The sequence below is a fragment of the Chlorocebus sabaeus genome, chromosome 2, assembly GCF_047675955.1.
Source record: "Chlorocebus sabaeus isolate Y175 chromosome 2, mChlSab1.0.hap1, whole genome shotgun sequence".
Lineage (NCBI taxonomy): Eukaryota > Metazoa > Chordata > Mammalia > Primates > Cercopithecidae > Chlorocebus > Chlorocebus sabaeus.
In genome coordinates this window covers 96,110,173-96,129,547 of record NC_132905.1, presented here as the reverse complement: position 1 = coordinate 96,129,547, position 19,375 = coordinate 96,110,173, and the positions used below count along the sequence as shown (strand labels likewise).

General features: G+C 50.4%; 1 protein-coding gene across 2 annotated transcripts in view; it reads right to left on the bottom strand.

Annotated features, from left to right (window-relative positions):
* Positions 1–4,298: 4,298 nt before the first annotated feature.
* The window catches only part of UMODL1 (uromodulin like 1), a 129,460-nt gene continuing 114,383 nt past the window's right edge, over positions 4,299–19,375 (bottom strand). For both annotated transcript variants that reach the window (XM_073010805.1, XM_073010802.1), the window contains exons 17-22: positions 19,168–19,313; positions 18,441–18,677; positions 17,972–18,131; positions 16,011–16,095; positions 8,259–8,461; positions 4,299–5,131 (exon numbers count right to left, since the gene is read on the bottom strand). In XM_073010805.1, the coding sequence (XP_072866906.1) occupies positions 8,280–8,461; positions 16,011–16,095; positions 17,972–18,131; positions 18,441–18,677; positions 19,168–19,313 (810 nt within the window). In that variant the 3' untranslated portion in view covers positions 4,299–5,131; positions 8,259–8,279. The remainder of the gene's footprint in view (positions 5,132–8,258; positions 8,462–16,010; positions 16,096–17,971; positions 18,132–18,440; positions 18,678–19,167; positions 19,314–19,375) is intronic.

Here is a 19,375-nt window from a genome sequence, read left to right as displayed (position 1 = left end):
AAAGCCCATGCCCTTAGCCTCCCACAATCTCATACTAGCTTGTGGGATGCAAACTCTAGCTATTCCCTGGGTTAGGAACCTCCAGGTCGTCTGTCACTTTCTTTCCATCAGAATTGAGGCAGGAGAATAGGGATTAGGGTGACCAAGGGCTAAGGCAGAAGCGAAAGAACAGCAGGTGCAGCCAGTTCTAGGCAAGATTAGGCAGCACACAGGCCACATCCTCGCTCCTGTAATAACAAGACAGAAGTTTCCACTTCAGCTTCTGATTGGTCACAGGCCAATCCTTCATAGGGTCTAATTGGAGGCTTCCAAAGGGCACCTAGGGGTGTTACCAGATTCTTTGAGCTTTATAAAAACCTTAAAGAACATTGTAATGGGGGCTCCTGAGCCACCTGCTCCCACTCTGTGGAGTGTATTTTAGCTTCAATGTACCTGCACTTTCGTTACTGTTCTTTTGTTGCTTTGTCTTTTGTTGCTTCCTTCTTTTTTGCTTTGTGTGTTTTGTTCAATTTTTTGTTCAGCACAAAGAGCCTGGATGACACACAGTCAAGACCTTTTGTCTAGTAACAGAACCACTTTGGTGTTCTGGGTGTCACAAGTGAGGATCTACAGTCTTCCTCCCCAGGAGTGACAGAGACGGGGTGCAGGGGGTGAACAGCAGATATTTAACACTCCCTCTCTGGGACAAAGCAGGTGCTCAAACTAAAGAGGGTTGCTAACCACCCCATCACAGCCGAGGACAGGCTTGGGGAGCCCCTGTCCAGCCCCTCTTATCTGATGGCTTATGGCATGCACGGTTGTTCTGGATACTCACTTCTGGTTTAGGTGCATATGTGGCTAACTGAGCGGACTCTGTCACCCTCCACAATAGACAGAGGTGTCACTGGGGATTGCGGGCATCCCTTCCACATGCACAGGTTCTCTCCCGAGCCACAGGTATCTCACCTGGGCCTCCCCAGCACCAGCTCCTGGGGCTGCTGGCTCTCTGCCACCTGTCTTAGTCACCTATCTGTCTGCCCCTTTCCTCCCAGAAACGGGAAGGGAGGGAAAAGACATCTCCCACTCTTGGGAAATCCAGATGCGAGACTGGACGTCCGTGCTGCGACCCCCACATAGACTCATTTATCCTGCACTTGGCCATCACTCAGTGCTCTGAAGAAGACCAGCCTCACTTTCTGAGCTATTTGCAGGGCCTCCAGGGCACCACCTTTGCACACATGTGCCGGTCCCGGACCCTGCAGGTCTGCAGAACAATTTCAGACACACAAGAGGCTCAAATCCAGTGAAAGAGAACAAACAGGAGAACCCAGGACTGTGGTTGCAGCGGAAACGCAGGGGACCCTCGGTTTCCAGCGTGGACTCTGGCTAATGTCGCCATCTAGTGGCCAGCATGGAGAGACGCAACCTGGGCCAGAGGGCTCATGGAAAGCCCCAGTAAATCTCCATCAGACCCTCCCCCGACATCAGACCCTCCTCCATCAGAGCCTTCACCTCCATCAGCCTCTCCTCCATCAGATTCTCTTCCATCAGATCCTGCACTTCCATCACATCTTCCACTTTCCAGTGATTCACAACTTGGGATCCTGGGCCAGGAAGATTGAGGTCCCAATAGTGTCTGAACATGAGAACCTCCAGAGACCCAAACCCCAGGAACCAAAAGCCCTTGGGGAACCCCTAATCCCTCTTTCCACAACTCAGAGGTACTCTGTGTTCTAAAATCTGCAAAGGCCCTCCTTCCCATCCCCCACAGAAAGCAGAGGGTGGCATGAACTTTACACCCAATGGGCTTGGTTTAAATTGCAGCTCCTTCACTGGCCCGCTGTTTGGCTTCAGAAATGTTGCAAACTGTCTCCATTTCCTCAACTGCGAAGTGAAAACAATCATTTGTGGAGGGCTTATAATGAAGCGTGTATAGAATATGTCTATGTCAGTCTCCCCGCTTCCACAGACAGGAGGACTTGAGTTGCCCACTCAGTCTGTTAGGAGATCTTCTGGGGAGTCTCCAAAGCCCTGAAGTCTGGCCTCACAGGTTGTGCACTGCACAACCCTGGGGTGACATCTGCACTGGAGAGCAGTGAACAACTTCTACAGACATCTAAGGGCCACCCTGGGGCTCTCCCTTCCTCCTTCTGTTTCCATACACTTTGGATTTAATCCCTTAAGCCATGCCAGTGGGAACAGTCTGGGATTGGAGGGTTTAAACTACAAGCAATATGCATGCTGAGGATATTCTCAAATAGCAGTCCTGACACGGCAGCACCCCAGAGCCCTTCCAATGAAGTAATGGGAACAGGTGCACAAGTCCATATATATTGACTTGCATTTTTCCGTTTCTCTCTCTTCCTTCCTTCAGAGGCCTCCCTGGATTTCCTGCATGTGTTATAGTATCCACAGGGGTTTTTCCTCAGCTGGATTGTGAATACTTGAGGGCAAAAACTCTGTCTCATTCTTCTTGTCTTCCTCATGTCAGTATATAAACTGGGACTCAATACACATTCCTTGTTTGGATGGGTGGATGGATGGATGTTTGAGTGGATGGTCGGTCAGATGGTTGGGTGGATGGATGAGTGGGTGGGTGGATGGAGGTGGATGGATGGAGAAGTGAATGAGTGGGTAGATGCATGGGTGAGTGGTTGGATGAATGGATCAATGAATGGTTGAATGGATGGATGGTTGAATAGATGAATGGATGGTTGGATGAACAGGTGGATGGATGGATGAACAGGTGGATGGGTGGGTGGATGGATGGATGGGTGGATGGATGGATGGATGGATGGACAGACGAGCAGATGTGTGGAGAGGTGGACAGATGGGTAGATGGGTGGGTGAATGGATGGGTAGATGGTTAGATGGCTAGCTGGGTGGATGAAGGAACCAGGTGAGAGGCATCTGACAGCACACATGCAGTCATCACTCTCAGTACTTAACATGTCTCTTATCACCTGATTTCAGCGTCTCCCTCCCCCACAAGGCCGTGTGCTCTGTGAGGGCAGGGCTTGGTCTGCCTCTCTCACCACTTTGCCCAGAGCACTAAGCTCAGGGCCTGGGGCACTGTGAGTGCTCAGGAAGTGTTTGTCGAAGAATAGACTTGGATGGGGGAGGTAGGATGAGAGTAAACCAAGTTTTCATTATTTCAGAAAACACAAACAAACAGACATGGCATATGTATTAAGATTACATGAGGCCAGGCGCAGCGGCTCATGTCTGTAACCCCAGCACTTTGGGAGGCTGAGGCGGGAGAATCACCTGAGGTCAGGAGTTCGAGACCAGCCTGGCCAACATGGTGAAACCCGGTCTCTACTAAAAATACAAAAATTAGCCAGGCGTGGTGGCAGGAGCCTATAATCCCAACTACTCGGGAGGCTGAGGCAGGAGAAGTGCTTGAACCTGGCAGGCAGAGGTTGTAGTGAACCGAGATCATGCCATTGCCCTCCAGCCTTGGCAACAAGAGTGAGACTTTGTCTCAAAAAAAAAAAAAGTAAAATAATTACATGAAAACTGTAGATAAAGTTTGAAAGACAGGGTTTTTAAATATATGTCAATGACTCTATTTGAAATCCAAACAGCCACACAGTCATGGGGCTCAGCAGCTGGTTTTACTGAGTATGTCATGCTCTTCCAAGAAGGCAAGTGAAAGCTCCTCAGCTGACTTCAGAATAGCTTATAACAGGTTATATGAAAAACCCAGGAGGCTGGGTAGTGGAGGAACCACCAACCCGTGGACGTGGTGTCTATGTTTACTGGAGAGGGACAGATCAAGCCCCACATGAAAAGGCAGCCACTCCCAGAGTGCCCAGTGGAATGGCGGCCGTGGGGCTGTGCCTACTCTCGGGCGGGCAACACTCCCACCACGCCGACTGGTGGACGTGACTTGGGAAGAACCAGAGATGGGTTCCTGGCCTCCCCAGAGTGCCCAGCACAGCACTGGCCCTCGGTGGATGCTCAGTGAGCCTGTGATGGACCATCCCAAATGGAGCATGCAGCACAAGCAGCCACATTTCAGTGTCTTGTGTGATTGATTCTACTTGATCGGAATCTGTGATCCACACGTATTACCCACTGTCATTCTTTACTGACTCTGAGAATATCCAGTAAATCAAAATACTCCTTTCCCCAAATGTTCTGTACGAATGACAATTATATTCAACAAAATTAGTATCGTGGATTGAAAACTAAGGCCATGTTATACTTCTTAGTTCATTGAGGAAAAACACTCTTCTTTCAGGTGTGAGCTATCTAATACAACTCCGATTTATTTCAAATATAGTACAGAACATTATCTCTTAGGATGATATAATGGAGAAGAGTCTAGACTAAAATACTTAGATTTTAGAACCATTTTCTTGATAATTCATTCTGTGACCTCAATTAAGTAACTCATCAGCTCCTCTGGTTTCTCATTGTGTAACGGGTAAACCACACCTCCCACTGTGGTCGGATTATATATCAAAAACGGCTGTGAAAATGCTTAGAAAAATGTGAAGAGTGATGTGTGCATATGTTATTTCTACTTATTAAAAAGGTTGTCACATTAATAGAGTGCCTTTTGAGCCACTGTTGTGTAAATAAAAGCAATACCTTGGTACGCAGGAGAAAAGTCAAAGAGACTAAACATCCACTAAAAATAACGTTGGCAGTTTATTTCTAAGACTGACCTATTTTCAAAGGAGCGTCAGGAGCACTCTCGGGTCTCTCTGAGAATGTGAAATATTCTATATTTGCCAAAGGGGTGATGGACGCCAAGCGAGAGCAAGCCCGGAAGGGTTCGGTGGGCTGGTGTGGAGGGTCACAGGTCTGGGAGGTCCGGGCTGTGGGGGTTGCATGGGTGGTGGTGGAGCCAGAGCACCCCCAGCACTGCCCCCATCTCCCGTAGCCCCTTCATCTGCCTGTGGGCTGTGGCTCCTCTAAGACCTACAGGATGGCCTGCCTCTTGGGGGCAGGTGGTGGCTGCTGTCATCCCCTCTGGATTCACCCAGGCGCTGGCAGAGCACATCCGTCAGAGCAGACCCCCGTTAAGGCTTGAAGAGCTAAGAACCGAGGGATGGGTGGAGGTGCAGAGAGACACTAGAGATGCCGGGGGAGCCCGCCAGGGAAGCTCCAAGGTTCTGGAGGCGGGCTGACTCACCGCAACCTGTGTGGAGAAAGAGGTCCCCTGGGTCAGCTTGCATGCAGGAAAGGTAAAGTTAATACCGAAAACCCCAGGAGGATGGGTAGTGGAGGAACCACCAACCGAGGATGTGGCATCTATGTTTACGGGAGAGGGACAGATCAAGCCCCAAATGAAAAGGCAGCCACTCCCAGGGTGCCCAGTGGAACAGCGGCCATGGGGCTGTGCCTGTTCTCGGGTGAGTGACGCTCCCACCACGCCGACTGGTGGGGGTGACTGGTGCAGATACCTGAACCGGACGAGCACACCTGGGGCCCCTGCACCTTTGCACCATCCGTGGAGAACCCACCAGGACACTGGGAACATCTCTGAGTGGGGCTGCCCAAGGGTCAGCCTGGTGGGGGTGGGCGGTTTGGCTGATGGTTTTCAAAGAGCAGATGTCTGCAGGAACTTTAGAACTAGTGAGACAGTTCTCACTGCAAAAGACAGGAGCTCCAGGAGAACAAAGAAAGACGAGAGGCCCATTTTCCCTTGGATGTTTTAATTTCGAGGAGGGGGACATTCAGCATGACCTTGGCACCAGCCCACCAGATTTCCTTAGAAAGCTAGCAGGACAAGTGTTGGCCTCGTTACTGGGATTCACATCTTAAATATTAAGTAAAAGGCACTGACATTTCCTCGTAACTCTATCTAGGGAGGTGACTGGCCTCTAGCACTGGCCTCATCTATGCTGTAAGGGTTCTGAGACCCCAGAATAATGCGCACGTTAGTTATCGGGAGTCCTGGCAGGAGAGAGGAGTAAGACAAAGCTAACACAAGCGTCCCCCCCAGATTTTTGAAACAACTCAGCAAAGTGTAGTAGACACTGGCTCCAATCTTAAAATGAGGAAATGGGGCCCAGAGAACTCAAGCAAATCCTCCCAGGTCACACAGCAAAGCCCAGACTACAGCACACATTTCCAAAAGGCAACCTCCGTGCTGCCCTTGCTGGGCAACTTCCTCAGAGAAAACGCCACCTGCTTGTGGATGTGATTCTGCCCATGCGAGGGGGATGCTTGTGTTAGCTTTGTCTTACTCCTCTCTCCTGCCAGGACTCCCGGTAACTAACGTGCACATTATTCTGGGGTCTCAGAACCCTTACAGCATAGATGAGGCCAGTGCTAGAGGCCAGTCACCTCCCTAGATAGAGTTACGAGGAAATGTCAGTGCCTTTTACTTAATATTTAAGATGTGAATCCCAGTAACGAGGCCAACACTTGTCCTGCTAGCTTTCTAAGGAAATCTGGTGGGTTGGTGTCAAGGTCATGCTGAATGTCCCCCTCCTCGAAATTAAAACATTCAAGGGAAAATTGGCCTCTCGTCTTTCCTTGTTCTCCTGTTGGCTTAGATGGTGGGCAGTTGATATGGTGTGGATCTGTGTCCCCACCCAAATTTCATGTTGAATGTGATCCTCCTGTTGAAGGTGGGGCCTGGTAGGAGGTGGTTGGTTCATCGGATGGATCCTTCATAAATGGTTTAGCACCATCCCCTTGGTGCTGTCTCATGATAGAGTTCTCATAAGATCTGGTTGATTAAACGTCTGTAGCACCTGCCCTGACTCCTTCCTCCTGCTCCAGCCATGGGAGAGGTGCCTGCTTCCCCCTGGCCTTCCACCATGATTGTAAGTTTCCTGAGGCCTCCCAGGAAGCCGATGCCGCCATGCTTGCCATACAGCATCTGTAGTCAGCAGTCTCACACGCTGCCAGATAAGCCTTTTGAGTGCTTCTTTTCTTCTTTTATTATTATTTATTTATTTTTGAGGCAGGGTCTCCCTTTGGAGTGCAGTGGGGCAGTCTCAGCTCACTGCAACCTCCACCTCTTGAGCTCAAGTGATCCTCCTAGCTCAGCCTCTGAGTAGCTGGGACCACAGGCATGTGCCACCACACCCAGCTTATTTTTGCATTTTTTGTAGAGATGGAGTCTTTCTGTCTTACCCAGGCTGGTCTCAAACTCCTAGGCTTAAGCGATCCTCTTGCCTTGGCCTCCCAAAGTGCTAGGATTATAGCCATGTTCTTTTTTTAGAAAAATCTCAAAATTTGGCCTGGCACGGTGGCTCACGCCTATAATCCCAGCACTTTGGGAGGCTGAGGCGGGTGGATAGCCTGAGGTCGGGAATTTAAGACCAGCCTGGCCAACATGGAGAAACCCTGTCTCTACTAAAAATACACAATTAGCCTGGCGTGGTGGTGCATGCCTATAATTCCAGCTACTCGGGAGGCTGAGGCAGGAGAATCGCTTTAACCCGGGAGGCGGAGGTTGCGGTGAGCTGAGATCACGCCATTGCACTCCAATCTGGGCAACAAGAGCAAAACTCCATCTCAAAAAATAAAAAAATCTGAAAATCTTTACGGAAGTCACAGTCTTGGCATTTCCCACTGAAGGTTTATACCAATGACACTGCCCTCCATAATGCTTGTCATTCATTTGTGGTGAACTATGTGCAAGCCCAGGAGAAACAAAAGTCCACAGGGGCAGATCAGAGAAGCATCTTCAGCCTCAAAAGGACATACATAAGTTGGGGGTGTGGGCCTGAGAAGCAAGGTGTGGGGGATCCACTGTGGCATCCACACCACACGTGACAATCCCTGCGAGTGCCAGGTTTCAGGGACACTCGGCTGAGGACGATCATTAGGATCCATCAGTGATCGAGGGCGTCAGACCCCATAGCGGGGCCTCTTGGGCATCTTCCCATTTGAATGTCACACCCTCTATACGGCCGGGACTGTTACCATGATTTCTTTTACAAATGATGAAACCGAGGCACCGAGAGGCTTAGGACCTTGCTTAGGCGGCCCAGAGAGTGAGTGGCAGAGACGGGATTTGTGGTAGGCCCCGGGTCCTACAGTCACCCACATAGCACTGCCGCTGGTATCACGGAGCCAGTCCAGTGGGTGTGTGAAGCGACTGAACCTTCACCAGTCTGCCTGTAGTTTCCCCTCTGTGCCTGCTCGTGGTTGCTTTCTCAGAAGGGAGGCTGCACGCCCCGTAAAGGGCCACAAAACCCAGATACATACACAAATCCACCCTTAGGCCGAATCCCGCTCTGCCATCCCCATCACTGTGGGTGGCCAAGGCAGGACACGCATATCAGACGCCCCCACTCCGCACCCACCTTCTTGTCAGCCTGCGCCTCCTATTCGTAGGACCCCTGGTAGCTGAAATTGTCGGACTGGATTTTAAAGTTGTATCTCCCATTCATTCTCCAGTAGTGCACGATCAGAAGGGTGGCTGCCCCCGCCACCAGCGCAAAGATGGCCACCACAAGGAGGACCACATAACCGGCATCCAGGCCTGCTTCTGCACGTGGAGGCTCACCTGGGGGAGGAGGCAGGCACAGGTGAGAGATCTGCCCAAACAGGAGGAAGGCGATGGAGCAAGCCCTCTACCCAGATCTGGGGCTGATGGAGCTGAAGCACAGGGAGTGCAAGGCCCACGTGTGCACCCGTGTGCCTGTGGGTTACCAAAGGTGAGGCAGGTGTCCAAGCCCAGGACAGCATTGCAGTAAGGACAGCGCAGCCTGGGGAGGCCTGGGCCACGAGGGTGGGACTGCGTGGGACTAGCAGGTCCTCCGGGTGGAAAGCGGCGAGCCCAGTCAGATTCCCTGCATGGAGACACAGGCTGGGCCCACACAGGCTCCACAGCACAGAGGAGTGAGCCGTCCCCAGACACAGAGGAGCAATTAAAAGATAGAGAGTGTGGCTGGGCATGGTGGCTGATGCCTGTAATCTCAGCACTTTGGGAGGCCCACGTGAGCGGATCACAAGGTCAAGAGATTGAGACCATCCTGGCCAACATGGTGAAACCCGTCTCTACTAAAAATACAAAAATCAGCTAGGCGTGCTGGCGCAAGCCTGTAATCCCAGCTACTCGGGAGGCTGAGGCTGAAGAATAGCTTGAACCTGGGAGGCAGAGGTTATAGTGAGCCGAGATCACGCCACTGCACTCCAGCCTGGCGACAGAGCGAAACTCCATCTAAAAAAAAAAAGAAAGAAAAGAAGAAAGAAAAAAGAAAAGAAAGAAAAAGAAAGAAAGAAAGAGAAAGGAAGGAAGGAAGGAAGGAAGGAAGGAAGGAAGGAAGGAAGGAAGGAAGGAAGGAAGGAAGGAAGGAAGGGAGGGAGGGAGGGAGGCAGGCAGGGAGGGAGGGAATGTGGACCCTAAAAGACATGAAAACAGGGATTCAAACAGCTACTTGCACACCCATGCTCACAGCACAAGCCGCAGGGTGGCAACAACCCAGGTGTCCGCCAGCTGGTGCATGAATCAACACACTGTGGCCGACCGTGCAATGGAACGTGACGCAGCCGTGAAAGGAATAAAGCGCTGACCCGCGGCAACGTAAATGAACCTTGAAGACGTCACGCTGAGTGAAAGAAATCAGGCCCCAGAGGCACCTATAACATGATCCTGTTCATAGGAACTACCCAGAACCAGACAGAAAGCAAATGAGTGACTTTCGGGGACAGGCAGAAGGCGGATGGGGAGGGACTCGTGAGTATGAAGTTGCGTTTAGGGTGAGGAAAATGTTTAGAAACTACAAGGAGTTGGTGGTGATACAACCCTGTCAATGCACTAAACATCACTGAGCGGTTTACTTTAACACAGTTAGCTTGAGGTTATGTGAATGTCATCTCAGTTTAATTTTTTAAAAACTGTGCTGCCTGAGAAAGATGCCAGCTGCCTGCTGGCTCTCTGGCCGGCCCCCGTCAGCCCAGGGGCAGACGTGACCCTCTGCCCACCGTGTGTGGGTGTCACTTGTTGTCAAGGGCATCTATAGCCAGGTCACAGCTACATCCTGTACCATGAGGTCCCCTCCGTCTCGGGGTGTCCATCCCCACGTATCAGGAAGGTCTGCTTTGGAAAGAGCCTTTCTGTGCAACCAGGAGCATTTGAGATCCCATTTTCATTCCCTGTATTGATTTCCGGGCAGTCTGCCCAGAGTGGACACTGCTGTACAGCATGGGGGTGTCACCATCAGCAAAGCTGTCCAACAATGGCACTGGGGGATCCCTGGGGTGCTGAACATAAGCCAGCTAGAACCGCACCACTCCCCTTCCAGAGAGAGGGACAGGGAACACCTCCCCCGCTCCAGCCAAAGTGACTCCAACCTCCCCAAGCAACTGAGGCCCCCAGATCCCGGCCCACCACTTCTCCAGACAACTCCTAAATCATCATGGCCACTAAATCCAGCCCCCAGGGGCTCTATAGTGGACCTTCCTCCTGTGCCTCCAGAGACGGGCCACCTTGCCAGTACAAGGAGTGGGGGGTGCCGCCCTGAGGATACTGTAGAGAAAGACCACGGAGACCCGCTTCTCCTGGCCACTTGCAGCCCGGAATGGCCCCAGACCGTCAGCCCCGGGAAAGACCCATCCCTGTTCATTCTCCGCCTCTCCAGCTAGGTTTCTGGGACCTGCAGCTGCATGCTCCGAACTGAACCACTAGCTAAGGGCTGGCCACAGGAGGTCCGCAGGCCAGTGCTGCCCACGGACTGACACCAAAGTCCAGGAATGGTTACTGCCCATGGCCAGATGAGCTAGAAGTGGAGAGCAAGCCCTGAGAACTGTGGATGGTAATTTCCCACAGTCATTGGCAAGGCATCCGGCCAAGCAGGGCATCTCGCTGTTCAGGGAGGCTCCGGGCATGTGGCGTGAGTTGCGTGCGCGTCATAGCCGCTGGACCACACGCCAGTCCATGATGCAGGGAGATGTAAATGATGGCGGAGACTCGGCAATGGCTGCTTTTGTAAAGGGCGATATAGCCCAGTGAGGGAAAGGGAAGATGGCATGTGGGGCTTAAAACCTAGATGATGGTTTGATGGGTGCAGCAAACCACCGTGGCACATGTACACCTATGTAACGACCTGCACGTTCTGCACACGTATCCCAGAACTGAAAGGAAAATAAAAAATTGCCAGGCACGGTGGCTCACGCCTATAATCCCAGAACTTTGGGAGGCTGAGGCGGGCGGATCACAAAGTCAGGAGATTGAGACCATCCTGGCCAACATGGTAAAACCCCCATCTCTATTAAAAAAAAATACAAACAAACAAAAAAATTAGTCAGGTGTGGTGGCGCATGCCTGTAGTCCCAGCTACTCAGGAGGCTGAGGCAGGAGGATTGCTTGAACCCGGGAGGCAGAGGCTGCAGTGAGCCGAGATCGCACCACTGCACTCCAGCCTGGGCAACAGAGCGAGACTCTCTCTCAAAAATAAATAATTAATTTTAAAAATTAAAAAAGAACCTGGGTGCAGAGGAAACAGGGCCCTTCCAGGGGTTTGAGTCCCAGCTCAGCCACCGCCTGGGGTCCTCAGTCTCCTCACTACTGAGTGGCCTCAGTAATTGCCCCAGGCCCTTCCTGCTGGGACACTGAGCACTCCCTGGATACTATCCTCGAGCTTTCTTGGCCATTTAGCACAGGGACATGCTCACGAATATGAAATAACTAGGCCAGCTAGGAAAGGCCATGGAAGGTTTCCAAACACTGAATATGCAAAAATTATGATGCTGATATACTATTTGTTGGTAGCAGACATTCGGGGAAGATGCCCAAAGGGATTCTTTCTTAAATTGTCAATACACAGGGTTGTCTGTGTGTTGAATTGTGAACCCCTCACCCCCTGCAAAAACAGATATGTTGACACTTTGGGAGGCCGAGGCAGGTGGATCATGAGGTCAAGAGATTGAGACCATCCTGGCCAACATGATGAAACCCCATCTCTACTGAAAATACAAAAATTAGCTTGGCGTGGTGGCCCACACCTGTAGCCCCAGCTAGTCTGGAGGCTGAGGCAGGAGAATCGCTTGAACCCGGGAGGCAGAGGTTGCAGTGAGCCAAGATCATGCCACTGCACTCCAGCCTGATGACAGAGCGAGACTCTGTCTCAAAGGAAAAAAAAAAAGACAAAACAAAAAACATACATGTTGAAATCCTAACCCCTAGTACTGTGGGGCATGGCCTTATTTGGAAATGGAATTGCTGCAGATTCAAGTAGTTAAGATAAAGCCACACTGAGGTAGAAAGGCCCCTAGTCCAACGTGACTGGCGTCTTTATAAAAAGAAGGCCATGTGCACACGGGGGCAGAGACTGGAGGGAGGTAGCTGCAAGCCAAGGTGCACCAAAGATTGGGCGCATCCAGCAGAAATGAGGTAGGGCCAAGGGAGGACTCGGCCTTACAATGTTCTGAGGGACTGGGGCTTTGCCAGCACCTTGATTTTGGACGTCTGGCCTCCAGAACTGGGAGAGAACAGACTTCTGTTGTTTAAGCCACCCCGGCTGAGGGACTTTGTTATGGTGGTGCCAGGACATCGTGAGTGTGATGTGAGGGCTGGGGTGGAGGGAAGCCTCAAAATGAAGCCAGCCCAGTGCCCAGGGGACAGGGAGAGGACAGCAGGTTATGAATAGCCTGGATCTGCACTCGCAGGCCCAGCTCGTGCGGGCACCAACTGTGGGAGCTTAGGCACATTCCCTAAAATCTCTGAGTTCTTCTCATTTCTTCCCTGAAGTGGAGGTGATGGTGATGGCAGGGACAGAGCATGGGAGCTCAGAGGCCGTGGATAGCGGTGAGGTCCTGAGGAACCTGTCTGCCAGCCTCCTCTCACCTCTGCAGTCTCCAATAGTGTTTCTGTTAATATACACTATTAAAATGCAGTGAAGTCCCCACCAACTGGGAGATTCCATGTGTCTAAATGATTCTGCTGTGTATTTGTATGATCATCATAGATCAAGCAAAAGCTACTAACACAATGAGAAAGAATGTTGAACAACATGAATATCTACAGTCCTTGTTCTTGAGCCTGAGTAATTACATCCCTATTACATTCAGTACTTCCTGCCTTGGTTATGCCAGTGTAGTGCTCTACTGGTTACAAGTGAAAAGTGGCACTTAATCAATAACTTCTATGGGCCAGGCTCTTTGTGAAGTAGGAATTATTATTCCTTTTTCACAGATGAGGAACATAAGGCACAATTCACATGCAGCATGCACAAAGCCACAAAGTTGTTAAGTGTCAGAGCCAAGTTGTGAATCCAGGGAGTCTAGTTTCTGAATCCAGGGAGTCTAGTTTCAACCTCACAAATCTTAGCCTCACAAAGGATTCTTAGTTACCGTTAGACACTCACAACAACCTTATGAGGTAGGCAGGGCATGCTGCAAAGAAAAATCAGAGTGTCTGAAACACAGTAGATGAATGAATTCATGAATAAGTAGATGGATGGATGAGTGAGTGGATGGATTAATGGACAGATGGATGGATGATGGAGGATGGATGGACAAATGGATGGATGGATGAATGAAGGGATGATAGAAGGACAGATGATAGATGGATGAATGGATGATGATAGATGGATGACAGATGGATAGATGGATGATAGTTGAATGAATGGATGGATAGATGATAGATGAATGGATGGATGGATGGACAGATGATGGATGGATGATGGGTGGATTAATGAATGAGTGGATGGATGGATGATCAATGGATAGATCGATTGATGGATGGATGATAGATGAGTGGATGGATGGATGATAGATGAATGAATGGGTGGATGGATGGATGACCAATGGATAGATGGATGGATGGACGATAGATGAGTGGATGAATGAATGGATAGATGGATGGATGATAGATGAATGAATGACAGAGGAATGGACAGTAGATGGATAGATGAATGAATGGGTACATGGACGGATGGATGGATGGATGGATGGATGGATAAATGATAGATGGAAAGATGAGCAGATAGATGTATGGGTGGATGATGGATGAACCACACAGCTCATAAGTGTCAGAGCCTATAATCAAACTCAGGTATCCCAACTCCAAGTGTAGTGCTTTTCTTCCCCAGTTATGACATTCCCTATAATATCAATGAATGAAGGAGGAAATTTAATTTCTATTCATGAAAGAACACATTATCTATTAATGAGAATGCATTTCACACATATGCTATTTCTTATAGGGCTAAAGAAATAGGCTGACCCGTTCTTCCCAGCAATTTAAGAAAATGAAGAGTGAGGAGAAGCAGGTTGTCCTAGCATCTCGACCAACAGTCACCTGATGACCAGCTCAGGGGCCTGGGACACAACTCTAGAGATTCTGAGTGTGTAGGCCTGGGGTGTGACCTGGGACCTGTGTCTACTTTTTCAGTTTCCCAAATGCTTTGGATGAGAACCAGCAGTAGAGTCACTGGCCAAGACCTCCCTCCTCCTGTTCCCCAGCTTCACGGCCAAGACCTGAGCAGCATTCAGATTCCAGCTCACACCCTGCATCCAAACCTCAGAAGTTCTCATACAGGGAGAGAAGGGAGAGGGTCATCACAATTAGGGAAAAAAACAACAAAAAAGGAAAACCAACTAGGATTAGGCTAAGCAGCAAGAAAGAGAAAAAATCAAAATAGCAGTAGCTTAAAGCACATGAAAGTTTCTTTCTTTCTGTTATAAAAATGGTGGCCAGGCCGGGCACGGTGGCTCACGCCTGTAATCCCAGCACTTTGGGAGGCTGAGGCGGGCAGATCACGAGGTCAGGAGATCGAGACCATCCCGGCTAACACGGTGAAACCCCGTCTCTAGTAAAGATACAAAAAATTAGCTGGGCGTGGTGGCGGGTGCCCATAGTCCCTGCTACTTGGGAGTCTGAGGCAGGAGAATGGCGTGAACCCAGGAGGCAGAGCTTGCAGTGAGCCGAGATTGTGCCACTGCACTCCACCTTGGGTGACAGAGCGAAACTCTGTCTTAGAAAAAAAAAAAAAAAGTAGGGGGTCAGAACCCTGGCCTGCCTTGGCCGCTTGCCCACAGTGTCCTGGGGAAGCCGGATCCCTCCAAGGACTGGGCCCCATGGCCCTAAAGAAAAAAGAGGCAGAGGATAGGCACAGACGTCTTTTAAGGAGGGTGCACCGCTAAAAGTTGTCACATGACTTTCCCACTTAGATCTCATTGGCCAGAACTTACTCACATGGCCGCACTTAGCTGCCAGGTTGGAATTACAGTTTTTATTCCTGGCAGCCACGTACTAGCAAAAGCTGGGGTCACTATTCCTATGAAAGGAGAGGAGAACAGATACTATGGGACAACTAGTGGTTTCTCTCTTAATACCCAAAGCACACAATTTCCCCCAAACCAATGTATTTTTTTCAAAACAAGATGATGGACTATACAGAAAATAAAATGTTTTTCTGGAAAATTGATGTGGAATTTTGAAAATACATGCAATGTAATTGGCTGATGGAAGTTTTAAACTGAGGAGGAACAGACATGCCGCTTTTTGCATCTTTTGAATAAAATAGCTTTTTCTTGTGCATGCATTTGTGCGTGTGTGCACACACATGTTGACATGGTCTGATTATAGCTTGCGTTCTTATCTCTTAACAACCCACTGCATGTATCATTTACCCAGTGTCAGAAAACTTCACCAGCTTGATATTATGCAGCTCAAAACATTTCATTATGTAACTTTGTGCCTGGCCTCTTGAAGTCTCAGTCTTTCCATCTGTAGCATGGGTACAGTAATAGCTCATGCTCCTAGGGTTGCTGAGAGGATCATATTACATTCTGCATGTGAAGAACTTAGCGCCAGGCTGACACATAGCAGCTCTCAGTGAATAGTAACTATTAGTGTTTCTATTATCATATGCCACTTAGAAGTCTCTCAAGAGTTCTGCATTTCAAAACAGTTGCTTTTTTGTTTCCATGCTGGTGAAAAGGAATTGGTTGCATCTTTTCTTTCGTTGTCTAAACCAAGTCATCAACTCACCTTCAGACCTGACGAGGGGTCCCCAGGACATCTGGTGTGTGGCAGAGGTTTTCCATGCTGGTGAAAAGGAATTGGTTGCATCTTTTCTTTCGTTGTCTAAACCAAGTCATCAACTCACCTTCAGACCTGACGAGGGGTCCCCAGGACATCTGGTGTGTGGCAGAGGTTTCACTATTTTGCAGCAACCGAAAGTTATTGCAATTCTGGTTTTTTCCAAGGAGAGAAACATCAAATTAATTGAACAACACTTACGAGAAAGGAGCTACTATCAAGGATGCTAATGTGATTCATGCGATTTTATCCTGCTAGAAGTTGCAAGGCAAGGGGGCTAAGTTTAGACAGAGGAGTGGGAGACCCGGTGAGACCAGGGTGGTGGGTCCTGGTGCAACAAGAGGCAGGCCCAGGCGTCAGCGGGGAAGGAGGCGAGGTCTGAAAGAGCAGCAGGCTCGAGGAGACCCCTTGAGCTGCTTTTGGTTCCTAGAGCTGCTTCCTTGGGTCCCTCGAGGACTGTGTCTTGGTCACAGCCCTAAGAGTCCCTCTGTGTTCTCCAAAGGCCGCTGCAGCCATTTGCTCCCCTCTACACCTTTGCCTTACAAAAAAGACTGCCTGGTTCAGTGACATGGTAGGATCTGCTCACTAGATGCCTGAGATGGGCTGCAACATGTCCTCCAAAAAGGTATGGAAGTCCTAAATCCCAGCACCTGTGCATGTGACCTTATTTGGAAACATAATCGAGCTGAGGTCATCGGGGTGGGCCCTAATCCACTATGGCTGGTGTCCCTATGTAAAGGGGAAATTTGGACACAGACATAGATGTGTACTGAGGGAAGGTGATGCAAAGAGACAGGGCAAATGCCATCTACCAGCCAAGGAACGCCTGAGGCCACCAGAAGCTGGGAGAGAGGCCTGGGACAGATCCTTTCTTTAGAGCTCTCGAAGGGAACCAGCCGGCTGACACCTCCATCTTGGACTTCCTGCCTCCAGAACCAAGACAATGTTTCCACTGTTTAAACTGCTCAGTTTGTGGTACATTCCTACAGCAGCCTGGAAAGCTCATACCCTATCCATCCTAAAGGAGCTTGAAAAAACAGTGTGCCGCTCCTCTTGTAAGGAATCCTCTTGTAAAGAACTTGAGAGCCAGCCGCTCCCTGCAGAGACCAAGCCTGGCAGTGGCTGTCCGTGCGCCGGTCATCTCTGATGGAACCAGGGGCAGGCTCCTCGTGTGTGGCCCTCAGCCTGCTGTCATTAGGACCTGAGGTTCCTTCTGTCCCATTGCTCAGGAAGATCTACCGTTTGAGCAAAACGGACACGAACAGAATCAGCCTTCCTTGTGTTGCTTCTCTATCCACGTCCCGCAGACGCTCAGAGCTTGGTCACCCAGGAAAACAGCCGCATCCTGTGACGCGTGCTCAGATGAGCGCAGGAACAAGCACTCCCTCCGAGGAGAGAGAAGCATCCGGTCACTGAGCAAAAAGCAGTGTGCACCCTAAGCTGTCCCCTGCCTCGGACGACAGGCGACCAACACGTGGGAACCGCATGTACTTGTCTGTGATATAAAGCACAGTTTTCAGACCTCAGGATTACACAGCCTATTTCAAATTCGAAAGTCTAAGGAAACGGGAATGTAAAATTGGCCCTGCATGAATGTTGAAGAAAGGAAAGGGGAAAAAACCTTTATTAAATAACAGAGTGGCTGATATTTAGTATGTTCCATCAATGTGGTTAAAAATAATATTTAAAAAACATTTTTACACCTAAAAATCACCTTAGAAGCACTAGGTATCATGGCAAGGCAGTGCCGATGTGACAGCCGGTTGAACATTATGGCCTCAAGAAGGAACTTAGCTCAGCCACTGAGAAATGGGAAATGCCCACCAGTTCACATGAGTCCTCTGTCCAAGGGCTGCCTGCTGTGGAAATATCATTTCAGACGCAGAGTCTGCAGGACAGGCCCAGCGACTCCTCCCAGAGGTCGGCCCGAGCCACTCGAGCCCCAGGCTTCTATTAACAGAGCCTTGCATTGTAACCATAAGCAATGTGAATCCAACCAAACGTTTAGCAAACCAAAAACACACTTACGATTTTGCACGTGGCCCCAGGGGATTCCATGCAGATGCGGAGTTTGCAGTGCAGATAGACGATAGAGTTGTTGATAAAGGAAAAGATCCTCAGCTTGAACTGAGCCTTGCTGGAGTTGCCATTCTCAATCACGTTGGTGTATGTGTTGGGCACCGGGCAGCTGAGAAGAGAGGAAAAGGGACTCCTTGCTTGTCAGCGAGCCCCACTGTCCTTGTTCTCAGATACGCTTGCTCACAACTACATCTGACAATGCTCACAGATCTCACAGGCTCCATGGGAGTCGAGGACCGGCCACCTCATTCATTCCCCAAAACCCAGGTCCATGACAGCCCTTGCCTGAAAATCCTGCAGAGTCCAGAGCCGGCCACACAGCCAGGCCAGGCAACGGCAGTGCCTGCTTGAGCCCTACCCGTTCTTAATGAAGCCCTAGGCACTGCTGGATGGGGGTGCCTGCACTCCTGAGCCCTACCTGTTGTTAATGAAGCTGAAGGTGACCGGGTCCCGGGCGTTGCTGGACGGGGTTGCCCAGCACTCCGTCAGGACCACCTTGAGGTTGCTTTTCTGCCTGTAGAGCCCCACTTCGATCTTGACGTCGTCACTGGCAGACACGCTATAATTCTGAGGTATGGGAGAGTCCCTGATAAACAACTGCATTTCGGTAACAAAATTTCCAGCGCCGTGGAGGTCCTCAATGATGGTGTAAACCCTGTAAGAGGAAGCAGCTTGCAGGAGGTGGGTTTCAGGAGGTGCATTATCGTGGCCCCTCTTGTTCCCACTTCTCCCCCAAAACACAGCTCCAGAGGAGCGTGCAAATGAACAAGAAGACCCCCCACTGCAAATGAGAGCACACAGAGGCCATTTATTCAGGACTGGCTGGTCCAGGTGTTGCTTCCCTCACTTGTGTTGGTGGAGACTCAGTGGCAGGTAGGGGGGGCCACCTAGCATAGGAATAGTGGTGTCTGGTGGAGGCCGTGGGTGGGGCCATCCCATGGGGTTGGCCAGGGACGTATTTGGCCTTGTCTGGCTGGCCCTGAGTGGGAAGTGGGAACAAAGGCTGGGGAGCAGCCCAGCCACACCCATTTGTATATTCCATCTCAAGGAAGGGTCCTTAAGTGGTTGCAACCCTGAAGAACTCTGAAAGTGCAGGTGCTCTAGAGGCACGGGGCTGTGGAGCAGCGGGGGCATTTCTCCCTCACCCCCACTCCGGGGTGAAGCCGGAGGACGTCAGCAGATCATTCTGGAAGGCACAGTAGATGGGGCTCAGGATCTTCAGGTGGTGGATGATGCCCTCCGGGGACAGGTCGTTCCTCAGCGTGGTCCTCACCACAGTGTTCGTCACGTTCTGAGCACAAAGCGGGGTGTGAGGAGCTCCCAGGCCCCAGCCGGCCCCCCACGCCCTGCTGT